The sequence below is a fragment of the Diabrotica undecimpunctata genome, chromosome 6, assembly GCF_040954645.1.
Source record: "Diabrotica undecimpunctata isolate CICGRU chromosome 6, icDiaUnde3, whole genome shotgun sequence".
NCBI lineage: Eukaryota > Metazoa > Arthropoda > Insecta > Coleoptera > Chrysomelidae > Diabrotica > Diabrotica undecimpunctata.
In genome coordinates, this window is record NC_092808.1 from 65400845 (window position 1) to 65415350 (window position 14506).

General features: G+C 35.5%; 1 protein-coding gene across 1 annotated transcript; it reads right to left on the reverse strand.

Moving 5' to 3' along the window:
- Positions 1-4389: 4389 nt before the first annotated feature.
- Positions 4390-5223, reverse strand: LOC140444374 (uncharacterized). Its single transcript, XM_072536125.1, has one exon. The coding sequence runs from the start codon at positions 5221-5223 to the stop codon at positions 4390-4392; it is 834 nt and encodes a 277-aa protein (XP_072392226.1).
- Positions 5224-14506: the final 9283 nt, after the last annotated feature.

Here is a 14506-nt window from a genome sequence, read left to right on the forward strand (position 1 = left end):
TAATAGTTCAGCTTTCTTTTCTAGATGGCATCGTTACTTAACTGGATAAACGGTGTGACCTGTCATCATAGCCTTTTATATAGATAGATTTATATAATATTTACCCAACTGGACAAACGGTGTGACCTGTCATCAAAGCCTTTTATATAGATAGATATTATATATAATATACTTATATAAAAGGCTATGTTAACAGGTCACACCGTTTGTCCAGTTGGAAATCTAGTATTAAAAGTTTGAAAAAATTTAGAAATAAAGAAGAAAGCAAGAGTTAAAGTTTGAGCTTGCCAAGACAGCTAAATTGTTTATACCTTATGGCAAAATTTTTTTTATGGCAATAAAGACGTAGGCATTTTCCGCAATTAGATGACCTTTGTTCTTTCATATGGGATAAATAAATATAATTGTTAAAAAACTACTTGATCGTTTGCGCCCATCTTTCGAGAATGTAGTAACTATATAAAAACTCACATTATGAAATGAGTTTTCAATATTTTTATTGTTAATTTTAATAATTATAAAAAATTGAAAAACATCCCTACAACTGAAATTTTGTTTTTTTTTTTAAATTTGTTTAATTTACTAATGTTTGTATTTTGAGAACGATTTCCGAAGTGGAAATTGAAACGTCAATAAACGTACTTTAACCTTTAATTGTGGCCTATTCCCATTTAAATAGTAATTACTTTAAAATGCCACAAGAAAATAGCTTCAGAACAATATTAATCAACATAGAAATCATGTTCTATTATGAAGCTTAGTTTTGAATTATAATGCTTAACATCATCCGCCATTTTTTGTAGATATCTTGTGGCTAAGAGTGCACTGGATGCTAGACCATAAGTTACAGTGTTTAGCTCAAAGACCGACAATGGTTCATTTGGATTAAATCGCCATAGTATCTATTGAAAATTGCGCTGTTCCTTATTAATAAGTATTTTCCGATACATTTTGGCTATATCTGCTGAAATGACAATATTATGTTTTCGAAAACGAATTGCTGTAGAGAATAAATCATCTTGGATATTAGGGATTATTATGAAATTATTCACAGATAAACCAGAAGTAGATTTTTGCTGAGCCACCAAAAACCACTCGAAGTTTTGTACTAGTGCTAGAGGGTTTAAAGACATCATGATGCGGTAGGAGAAAACCACTATAATCGTCCGCTGATTTTTGTTTAGACATAACGCATGACCTAATTCTAGATATTCTGATATAAATTTGGTGTATTGGAGATTTTAAAGAATCGTTTTCTAGCATTTTTCTGTCTATACAGTAAAATCTGTTTCTTGTAGTTTGAAAAGAGTCGCCCAGTTTTGAAGTATCTAATTTAAAAGGTATTGTTACCTAAAATGTACTAGTATTGAGCTGACGAGTATATGTTTGAAAATGTTGCTCACAAAATATTTCTTCTTGTGAGAAATGAGAGTTTTCCTTTACACTTTCTAATTGCCAAAATTTTTCCAATTGTTGGTTTAAATCAATAGTGTTTAAATTATAAAGAGATTTTCCATATAGTTTATCATTTAGGTTAAGTTGACCAGAAGCTATTCAACCTAATTGAGTTTTATTTTTTAATGGAGCATTTGGAACTAACTTATGTTGTCCTATACATAATAAGTCACAAAAGGTATCTACACCAACCAATATATCAATTGGTGCACTAACATCAAAACTAGGATTAGCTAAAATTAGATTTGGTGGAATAATTAGTTGATTTTTGATAAAGGTTTTACAAGGCACTGGGCCAGTTATATTTTCTACAACAAAACAGTTTAGGCTTACTGAATAAGAGTTAAATCTAGATTGGATTATGACATTTGTCCTAGAGGTTACCCTTAATGATTATTTCAATAGTTACAACTAGCTGTTGTAACGGTTATAATTCGGCACCTCGAAGCGGCGTCCTTTTTAAATTGCTAGAGGTATTTCCTGTTTCCTTTTGTTTTGTTTGTCCCAAGAGTTTCACGTTAGTACCCCCTTGTTTCATTTGTTATAGTTTTTATTTTTTTTTTCCGTCTTTATAGAGGGGGTCTGGAATCTTCGAAAGACATTTCAGGCCAGGACGCCGCCTGACTAACTTTAGTGCAGGATTCGTTCTTCGTACTTCCAGCGATAGTTCCCGAGGTACTTTAAAATGCCCTCTCGTCGCCGAGTCTACGCCGAACGCCTACCTGCTAAACCAGACCCTCCTCTGTCATCCAGCGATCCGGAAGCGGAATGGCCGCTGTAAGGCCGGCATCACTTCTGAAGCACTACCTTTATTCATTCATTCTCCATTCATACACATCCACACTCTATTCATCAGCAAGGAGGCTCCCTGTCTCGTTCCAGGCAGCGCGTAGAAGACACTCATCGCTCCTAGTTCGGCATCATTCCCAGATGGGCATTTCCTCCTTTCCCACAGTCTGACTCACGCATTCTAACTCATACAGTGTGACCCACTTTTCTAACTTCACCTTTTAGCATCATTCACTCTTACCTTTAGCGTTGGTCCAGCTGTCTTTCTTTCTCTTCCTTTTTCTTGATCACTGCACGGATATAGCTGTGTATGTTAGTCCAACCTAATTTATTTTCAATCATTCTCTCAATCATTTCTCTCACTGTAACAAAATTCACAACTGTCTCTCTCTCCATTCTGTTCCTTTTCACCATCCATCTGCTGCAATCTAACATCGTATGTGTCACAGTGTCCGAGTGTCCACAGTACAGGCGTTCATCTGTATCAGCCTTTCCGATCCCATAGAGGTAGACCCTAAAACACCCGTGTATTGTGAGCACCTGCGTAAGAACGTACGAGTCTTCAGTAAGGAAATAATCCAGTCGCCTGTGGCCACAGTCCACCTAATCTCTTATGTTCGGGATCAGCATTTTCGTCCACTGTGCCACATCTTCCGTGTTGTTCCATTCTTCTTGCCATCTTTCAACTTACCTTTCCCTTTTCTGTCTTTTCTCGGCCACAGTAAGGTTTGGGCCTCTTCTCTCATAAAGCTTTTTTTCCACCGCCAAAATATGCAACGCAACACATCCAGTGATTGTCCATAAGGCTGCCGCAGACACAGTCCTATAGGCGCATGCCACTCGCAACAGACTTGTTCTGTCCACTCGTGTTATGAGACTACTATAAGCCGTTATCTGTACTGCCTCGCTCCAGCCTGGTGCAGCATCGACTGTACAACACCGTGTAAGACCCTCCTCCTTTCGGATTTGGGTCCTCCAATGTTCGGCATCACCCTCCTCAACGCAGCCGCACTATTGGCAGCCTTCCGGACCACCTCCCGCACGTGCTCCCCATTTTGCATTCTGGTGCAATGTCACTCCTAGATATTTTACTTGTTTCTTGGGTGTTAGACATGCACCAGCACATTTCAATTTAATATTTTGCCTGTTCCTTGTCGCCTTTAGAATGATGGCTTCGGTTTTATCTATCGCAAGTTTAAGTCCGTTCTGCGTCATTCATTTCTTTACGATGACGCCTGCGTTTCAAACCCGGTATTTGAGATCTGGCTCATCCCGGGCCACTACCAGTACAGCGAGGTCATCCGCGAATGCGAAGGGGGTTGTACCCTCTCCGTATTCACAGTGCATAACCCCGTCATATGCCAGATTCCATAGCGTCGGGTCCAAGACAAATCCCTGGGGTACCCCGGCCGTCACGTCCACGATCGTGCCCTTTTCCACCATAATCCTTCTCTCGGACAGATACTCCGCCACCACATTCATCAGGTAACCAGGACATTCTCTCTCCTCCATTGCTTTCATTACCTCATTCCACTGCAACGTATTGAATGCATTCTTAACATCAAACAACAGCAGTGCCGCCCAGCGATGTTCTTCCCCTCTGTTGCGCAATGCTTCGAGTACACTCATTTCCCTTTACAAAAACCAAATTGCCTTCAAGATAAACCACCTGACCTCTCAATCATGTCGTCTATGCGTACTGGCAGCATTCTTTCATACAGCTTACTGATGCATGGAAGAAGACAAATGGGGCGATACTTTTCCCTAGCTTTGTGAAACAGTATTAACCTCGATGTCCTCCAAGACTCAGGAAAGGTTTGTGCTTCCAGCAGTGCATTCATGTGTTCCAGAAGCCACGCAGGTTCCACCCGTCCTTGATCCTTCACCGCCTCGGGTGGTATCTGATCTAGTCCGGGGGACCTACGAGTCTTCAGTGAACCCAATGCCTCAATAAGTTCATCCATGGTGAAGGGTACAGCCCGCTCAGCTCCTTCATCCCTCTACACACCATGATATCTGCCGTCCGGAAAGAGCTCTCTTGTTACCTCAAGCTTCTTGTCCATAGGCATTTCGTAAGGAGAATACACATGGAACTTCTTCATGACGACCTTGTATCCCTGACCCCAGATGTCCTTATCCAGCTTTTCACACAACTCTTTCCAGTGCCTCCTTTTTTCTGTATGGATTTGCGCGGTACTCTTCCTCGATGACCTCAGGGTTGATTCCTGCTCTACCTCTTGCTCTTGTTAACCTTCTTCTCATTGCTATACAAACATTTCTTAGTGCCTCGATGTCCGCATTCCACCAATATGGCATCCTGTTGACATCTTGGCGACCAATCTTGCTTCCTTCCATCGCTTCTTCAAAGACTCTCTCCAGGCTTTCCAATGTCGGTGATTGACCCTGCATTATGTTCACTCTCCATTTAATTAGCTCCTCGTATACTTTCCAGTCATTCCCATCGCCGCATCTGCCCACCGACGTCCCGGATGCACGGACCGTGTTAGTGGTCTTCGTTCCAGTTATCGAGAACTCAATGTACTGATGTTCAGTTCCAGTGTAGTCTGGCAATACCTTCCAGCCTCTTGCTTTCGTCGCTATTTCTTGTGTCGCCATGGTCACGTCGATGTACGTACCTGTACCTCTCCTAACAAACGTAGGTTCTAGACCTGTGTTCAGAACCACTAGGTCTAGAGCACCCACCCAGTCAGTTAGTATCATGCCGCGAGTATCGGTGATGGGAGATCCCCACTCCGCTGGTTTTGCGTGAAAATCTCCCAGCACTACGTATTCTCTTCCTGTGTTTCCCACTTCCTGCATGATCTCGTCTATCTTCATCTCGTACTCGCCCACTGTCACGTTTGGAGAAATATAACAGCAGACCAGCCGCATCCCCTCCATCCAAACAATCACATATCCTTCTTTCGGCTTAATTTCATACACTAGCAGTTTCCTATTGTAGATTCGTACAGCAGCCATCCTCTTCTTTTCACCGCTGTTGGATTTGGTTCCGCCGTCACCAGCACATCGATGTTCTTTTCTACTGCGGCAGTCTCAGCAAGATCATGTGCCAATCTTGCCGTTCCCACATTAGTTTAGAGTACTCTCAGCTCTCGAGTCATGTTTTCTTTGTTTGCCATTTCTAAACCTTGGACTGTTTTCACGCTCTCTTTTACACTCTCGTACTCTTCTTGGGACTAGTCCTCAGTTATTCCTAATTGATTAATTATTATTAATCCGATAATACTTATCCACGACTTCAGCTCTCCAAACAAACCCTGAGTGCCGTTCGCACAAGAATCGATTATTTTGCTTGCCCTATCTCTGCCCCAGTAATTTCTGTCCCCAATTTTCTACCCCTTATAATAATACTCCATGTGGTAGGCAAAATATTTTGTTACATATTCAACTATCGAAAGACCGGTTACCAGCCAAAGTTTTTTCAAGTAGCACCTCAACCCGAAAAAGATGCATGTAGTTTTATTTGAAGAAGAAAATAAATTTTCACAGCCATTTGTGAAATTATCCGAAAAATATTTTAAACTAACGCATACGACTAAAGTCGTATATGAATAAGATAAAATGTAATCTTTTATTGGAAGATGTTCACTAAAAAAAAGGAATTTATAAATATATAAAAAAGAAATTATAAAGAACTATCAAGAACGGCAAAATAACTATAGGAGAATATTTGAAATAGGAAGCCAAATAAGAAATTAATAATACTGTTCTATTATAAAGAATGACAGAGTATATTATACACTTCGACATATGCCAAGAAAATAAAGGAGACTACTGAAAATAGTTCACACCAATTTATTCCAGACCAATGGATAAAAATTTCTAACAATAATAATTAATTAGTCTTATTTGATATTTATAGCGTTTAAAAGTTAGTTCAAAGTAATTTAAGAATAAAGCCAAAATTATCAGGAGGAGAACGAATCCAGATACTAATGTTAATCGGTTATGGTGATATAAAACGTACTTATGAAGAAATAAGTTAACTATTTAACAATTTAAACCTTGATCTATAAATAGACAAACGGTTTCTTAATTTTTTAATAAGTTTAATAAAACCAAAATATGAAGATATGACTGTAGATGTCCTTCTAAATGTTCAAGAAAATTCTAAAACATCCACATATGAAATATCTACAAATCAAAGTATTGCAGGAAGACAGTAAAAAACATTTTACATAAGAATACGTTCCACCCTTATTAAATTCAAAACCATCAAGAATTAAGACGATTTTGATCGGAGATTAATGTTTCGTAAAACAGTTTTAGAGAAAATTGATAGACAAAACAAATTTTTATAATCCTTTGTACATATTTCATGAATGCTGATTTGTAGCAGTGCAGAAGTTACTGTTAACAGTATTTGTAGGTAGGTACCCATAAAATAACATTGTATCGACAGAAGCTTAAGCTAGAAAAATTTAGTATCCAAAAGGAGATAGGAGTTTTGGTTAGGACATGAGTACGAGATTCGTTTTTTGGTAGGAGATCCAAGGAGGGAGTTTAGCTGGTGAATTAACACGGGATTATCCCGGTCAATTTTACAATTAAAAGGAATTGAAAGTTATTCGGTGTATTGAAATTTAAACACAATATTACAGAGATATAAAGTTTTAAAACGGAATAGTATAATTGGATTTATAAACTTGTTTATGTTTTTATGTAAGATATGTAAAGTTGTATAGGTCGTTTAATAAAGCCAATTACTTTTTGGCTGCACAGTCTTCAATTGTCATGATAATGACCAAGTGATGTTTCTATTTGGTTTGTTACGACCGGGCTTAGTGGGCTTCCCATTGCTACTCCATCCATCTGTTCATAAATTTGGTCTTCCCATGAAAAGTATGTGGTAGTTAGGCAAATACGGTATAATTCCACCATATCCTTGGAAACTAGTCCCTCAATTAAATTCAGAACGTCTTCTAGAAGACGATGGGAAGACCAAATTTATGAACAGATGGATGGAGTAGCAATGGGAAGCCCACTAAGCCCGGTCGTAGCCAACCTTTTCATGGAGCATTTAGAGAAGAAGATAATGGACTCAGCATACAAGCCTAGGGTATGGTTCAGATACGTTGATGACACCTTTGTGATTTGGGGTCACGGAGCAGAAAAACTAAACGATTTCCTGGCTTATATAAATACACTACATCCAAATATTCAATTTACGATGGAAACAGAAAAAGCTCAACAACTAGCGTTCCTGGATGTATTAGTAAATCGAAAGGAAGGTCACTTAGGACATAAAGTGTATCGAAAACCTACACACACAGACAGATACCTAAACAGGAACTCAAATCATCATCCTAGCCAAAAACAAGGTATCATCAAAACTTTGGCAGAGAGGGCGAAGAGAATTTGTGAACCACAACATCTCCAAAGTGAACTTCTTTATATTGAAAAAGCGCTCACCTCTAATGGGTACACCAGAAGAGAAATACACAAGGCGATGAACAACGTATCTAGAAGAAGGGACGAAGAAACAGAATGTAAAGGGAAAGCGTTCTTGCCCTATATATCGGGGGTAACGGACAGAATTGGGCGAATACTCAAGAAAGCCAACATAAAGACCATCTTCAGACCTACAAAGAAGATCAAGGATTGTTTAAGATCGGTAAAAGACAAACGCGACCCATTAGCAACGGCCGGAGTATACCGAATACCATGCACATGTGGAATGGTATATGTGGGAACCACAAAAAGACACACCAACACCAGGATAAATGAACATAAAAGCCATTGTCGTTTAGGACATATCGACAAATCTGCCGTTGCCGAACACGCTTTGGGAAGCGGAGAACATCGAATACTATTTGAAGAAACACAGATGCTGGACAAAACTTCACAGTACTACCCACGGTTATATCGGGAAGCGGTGGAAATATACAAGCACCCAAACAATTTCAATAGGATAGAAGAAGGACTAAAAATCAACAAAACATGGATACCAGTATTAAAATCCACAAACGCCCTTCCCGCCAAACACGGAGATAGAAAAGCTACTATAAACAACGACACGCCCCCTCAAGCCGAAACCAGTGGAGGGGAGGCGAGTGGGAATTATAAATATTGCCTCCGTAGTACAACGCGTCGTCAGTTTCTGCTTACAAGCGAAGCATCAACATCTCCAGAAGATGCCAACCCCTAGTGTTGGCGAAACGTCGAGAACAAATCTCAACAGAAGACAACGGCCCAACAGCCCGAATAAACAGTTTAATAAGTTAGACGATGGCCGTGAAAGCCTAACGCAATTTATCTACTGAGAATGTTGAAAAATGTTAAAATCTAATTGAATTATCGTATGTATGGAGAAAGTTAGTTCTATTATCTCTAAAAAAGTATATTTTTAAAAAAAACTTATAATAATTTACAGTCGTTGAGTTGCGCCAAATGTAGGCAACTTACAGTTGTTCTAGGCAATGCGGAGCGCTGAGATATCGTTTCACTTAATATTTCCTTAAAGTAAGAAATAAGTAATAATTTAATATTATTCAGTATTAACATCTCAAATTTAAAGTTATGATTCTAAATGAATTTCATTATTTACTGAAAGTCGAGTAACACTGTCTTGCGATTTTATATTTCAAATTATTATACAACTTCAAAAATATTAACACTAAACCTTTATAGTTTCACGCAGTATTATTTTGCATTTGTTGGCAGTGAATAATTGTTAGTTTACAGGCAGACAGACATTACCGGTTGTTTGTCTCTTTATATAAATGCGAGGAGATTAATGCATGTTTAACGCAATCGTTTTAATGGCGAAATATCGAAACAGTTCGATAGACCATTGACATAAGAGTACAAATGCAAAATGATTTATGGGCGCAAATATTTTTCAAACATTTGCTAAATATTGGAATTGGTAAAATAAAACTATATCCAAATACACAATGCATCAAACTTCCATATCATTTCTGCAATTTTATTGAGACCAAACACGAATTAGTCGTAACTGTCTTTTAGGCTATACTAAATAATTAATTTAATCATTATTGGCTCAGTGAGTGCGCAATTTTGTCGTTGAAAAATATTGATATTAACGAAATTAACTTCCAGATTCAACAGTTGTTACCAGGTGAACTAGTATCTTTTAAATCAATCGACAGGATTGTTAATGAAGACGAAACCGTAAATTATTCAAACAAAATTTAAAACATTCTGGAATTACCGAGGATGCCATTACGGATTTCATGATTAAAGCTCGGATTTATAGGCAACAAAAATTGAAGAAAAAGGCGCCTATGCAATGATTTTTATTAAAAAAGGCAGGAATATTAACATTTGGGCAAAATATAGGCAATGAAGGAATATAACTTATTATTTATTGTACAAAGTAAATTAATGTAATATTAACTTAAGGCAGGTATATTTACACATCATAATCATAACATTAGTATTAATAAACTAGTAACTAAATAAGTGTAAATTAATAATTAAACATTGTATCCACTTAAAATTTTATAATTAATAGAAACAACTAAATGTTTTTCAATATTTTCGGTCTTAAAACTATGTCTTCGATCACTTAAAATTAATTTGTACATTTAAAACGAACGTTGGACATCGACAGATGTAATTGGAGCATATTTCAGAGCGGATAATAAATCTGGCATAATTTGAAATTCCTCGGAAAATGTCCCATTCAAAACTTAAGCAACATTAGATAAAAACGAAAAATCTTCATTCTTGTCGAAAACGTATTTAATTTTTTTTTTAAATTAATTGACCGTTACTTCCAGGTGCCGATTTAATTTTCGTCTTTAATTATCTATTAATTTTACTGACTCACATAAATTTATCACTTGTTTTTCTAATCAGGTAATTGTGGTAACTATTAATTTATAATTGTTATTGATATAAGCGAGTTCCTGTTTCAATTTAAGATTTTATAATATTTTTTTTTTGCTTCTCGAATGGCTTCGGAAATATCATCATCAAATTCTGACATAACTAATTCTATTTCATTGCAGTGTTCAAAGTAAAAAAAAACTGCTTCGAGCTAGGTTCCCCACCTTGTAATTACTGGTTTAGATGGCAAAGGGACACCGGGAAGTCTTTCTTTATATATTTGCATCCTCAACGGAGCCTTTACAAAAACTTTTTTCATAAAATTTATAAAATTATTTACAAACGGAAACAGATTTCTTATTTCTTTAACAATTCTATTTACCCCGTGGGCTACACAAGTGCAATGATTTAAATTAGGATAAAAAATCTTTAAATTAACAGCAGCTTTTAACATATATGCTGCAGCATCTGAAAGCATTAAAACTATTTTATTCACTGGTATAGCGTTGTGTAAAAAGAGGTTTGTTAAACTATCTTGTATAAATCGACTTATTGTTAAATTGTTTGTTTTTTCCAATTCTTTAACGGCAACTAAATAAGGTTTTCTCGCAAAGTTTTCGTTCAAAATTCCAATCATTAAATTAGCTATATACCATACATCTGTCGTTTCATCCACGATAATATACAAAGAATTGCCCTCTAACTCCCGCTTAATTTTTGAAATACATTCCACACAACATTTTTCCACAGTATGTTTTCTCAATGTACTCTCGTCCGGTAAGGATTTATTAAGATATTTTTCGAAAAAGCATTTAAAACTAGGGTTATTAACTTTATATAGAGGAATGTTGGATGCAATTATCATCTGGCATAAATCAAATTTAAATGCGTCTTCCTCCTTTTTTTTGAACTGCTTAAACTATCCCGCAGAGATATTTGGGCTAACTTAGAGGAATTTAATTTTTCCAAATTACGTTTATGAAGTGGGGTTCCACAATGCTGGTCAATAAAGTACTTTTTTCTACCTAAAATCTGAGAATTTAAAAAAAAAAATAATTAGAATTCTAAAACCGCTTTAGAATTTAGTTATGTTGTGGGACGAGAAAAAAAAATAAAACTTACCGATTTGCCACATGGTTTACAAAATGCTCCATCTCCTCCTAGAGAAAGTTCCGAATAAGGTGCGATCCATAGCCTTAATTTAGATTGTAGGATATAGCAATTTGTGACTAAACTCTGATACAGTAACCGACTGTACAACTGATAATAAACTAATAAAGCTTAGGGATTTCCAAATAGTTAACCCTCAAGTCTCGATCAGGTACTTTTTCCTAGAAATCTGTTATATAAACAAACCATTGATATTTTATTATTGACCCAAAATTTTATTATAGAATGGTTTAGTAATAGAATAATATCATGAATAGTATCATGAAATTTAAAAAAAAGGCACAAATAGGCGGAATTTACGAAAAAAGGCAAAAAGTGCAAAAAACAATTATAATAGGCAAAAAAGGCATTTTGCCTATAATCCGAGCGTTATTCATGATATTTACTTAGCTCTGTTAAATAAATTGAACATAATATTAGTCGTATAATAACCAAGCCACAGCAAAGTGTGGGTCAGCTAGTATATATAATAGAATTAAATTTATTTGAACGAGCAAATATTTTATTTAGTCTTCAGCACCTAAACTACGAATGTTAGTAAGAGTTACTATGTATTTTTTAGGACTCAACTAGCCTTCGAATCAAGAGATTTCGTGAAATATAGTGCTCGTGCTGTTCCAGGTAACACCTCTTCACGTCTAATTATATGTTGGTACCGCGATCATAGATAATACACATAGAGTTCGGTTCATATTAGTGTGTTCATCAAGTTTTTATCTATTAATATCTTGACAACCGCATTCATGTTATCTCAATAACTATTTATTGACAAAAATAACGGAATTTTATGATCAATAAGAGAGCGCGTCACGCAGATGTCTGTGAAGATCATAAATTATGCTATTAGAATTTTAATGTATATATTTTGGAAATTAGATAATAGGCAAATACAAAAATAATTTAAAAGTTTGAATAAGATTTAAGTATTCCTTGTTTTAGATAGGTAGTCGAGTAATACACTTTGGACAGGAAGCATGAATTACCGTTTGAATATATGAGGACACGTCAAAAAACTGTCAAAGTTGAAACACGCTTTTTGAAGTTCCTTATAATTTTTTATTGATTTAAATATTATTAAATACAGTTCCGTAGTAGTATTCATAGAAATTAGACGTACAATTAGAAATGCAATTAATATTGTGCTTTAAATTGTGAAATTTGTTGCATTCTAAGAGCAATATCGTTTGTTGAACCACCTACCATATGAGTGTCAATAGCGAGGGGAAACCCCCTGACCCCAAAAAACCCACAAAACCAGCTATATCTCTAAATATATTCGATAGTCAAAGTGATGCCGAAATGGATATTTCAGTAAGTACTCCAATTCCAATCAATTTGATGAATAATGCAAATACAACCAATCTGAATGAGACACAACAAAAAGTAATAAAACAGGTAAGGCAAGCATATTTATTCAATAGTAATGATCTAGGCCCATATCATGTATATATCGAGAATAGCTCTACTGAGTTTAAAGGTAAACTAAATCCTTTAAAGATTGGTGAAATTATTTTGTCTAACTTTCCTGAAGCAGACAATATGATTTCAAGTATAGACGCCATTGGCAGAAATAGAATTAGAGTCAAATGCAAAGATTGTAAAACTGCCACTAACCTCATTAAAAACAAAACTCTAGAAATATTTCGTTTAAATAATTTAGATCTGTATATTCCAAAATTTATTTTACACAGACAAGAAGTTATTAGGGATATAGACACAGATTTATCGGAAGAGTATATTAAAAATAGAATTAAACAGTATGATAGTCATTGCATATTTGAAATTGCAAACGTTAAAAGAATTACGCGTAAAGTAGAAAAAATTGTTAATGAGGAAAAAATTGTCGAATATGTCCCTACTAAATCTTATTGTGACCTTTAAATCGCAAACTTTACCTAAATATATAGTAATCAATAAGGTTATTAAAGAAGTTGAAATATATAAACAGAAAGTTTTGTTATGTTTTAACTATCTTAGATACGGCCACTTGGGTAATCAATGTAGGAATCAACCAAGATGTAACAGATGCCAAGAAACCCATAATTCAAAGAATTGTACAAAAGTTGAGTTCACACAAGTATGTTTCAGTTGTAAGGGGAATCATTTGACCACAAACTTAAGCGCATGCCCAGAATTTACACGACAAAAGTTAATCAAAGAGACGATAGGTTTAACAAACGTTAATTTTTACGATGCAAATAAACAAGTGCCTAAGAATTCATATGCTAGTGTTCTTAGGACCAATACCGCCAACAATGATACACATTTTCCACAAAATTCACAACCTTGTACTTCCTCCCAAGGAAATAATTTTGCTAAATTTATATTTAATCCTCACACAAATACCAGTAGGCCGAATAAAAGCCAGAAACCAAATAATTCAGACCCAACTGATACAGCTAGAAAAGAAATAGTATCTACAGTTTCCATTCCAAAACATCCTGAGGGAATAGTTAAAAGTCAATTTTACCAAAAAAACTTAAACATTGCAGATTCACGGTCAGAAGAGTTAAATTCTTCTGTAATAAATGTCATTTTATATTCGGTTCTTACAATTATTAATTTAATTAAACAAAATAATAATTTTAATATTTCAAAAGCTGATGTAATTCAGATAATTAGTAACCATTTTAACCAAAATCTAGCATCAAATTCGCAGACTTAAATAAATAAAATAAACATATTACAGTGGAACTGTCGTTCAGCAGTTGCCAATAAAGAAAATTTAGAATATTTACTTCATCAGAACGACATCACTATAGCTCTATTATCTGAAACCTGGTTCAAACCGGGAAAATATTATAATTTTAAAGAATTTAATTGTGTTCGAGCTGATCGCCCTGATGGATATGGCGGTTGTGCAATCCTTTTGAAATCCAACATCATATATGAAGAAATAAATTTTCAAAATACGTATTCGTTTACATATAAGTATTTCAATAAAAATTTCACATTTCAAGAAACCTTTACATATAATTTCTTTATATAATGAACCCAGGAATAAAGTTTTAATTTAACAATGGATCAATTTTTTAGAAAATATACCAAAACCATTTATAATTGGAGGCGATTTTAACGCACACAATTTGGCATGGGGCTGCGAAGTTGATGATAGATTAGGTAAAGATCTTCTAGATGCTATAGAATACTGTAATTTAGAATATTTAAACGACAGATCCCCCACTCTTGCTATTTCCAATAAACCTTCTGCTGTAGACTTAACCATTTGTTCCCGAGATATCGCCTCTCATTTTCGTTGGAATACTCTACCAGAACC

Coding starts and splice junctions, on each gene's coding strand:
- LOC140444374 (XM_072536125.1), bottom strand. CDS start 5,223: ATGGCTGCTGTACGAATCTACAATAGGAAACTGCTAGTGTATGAAATT.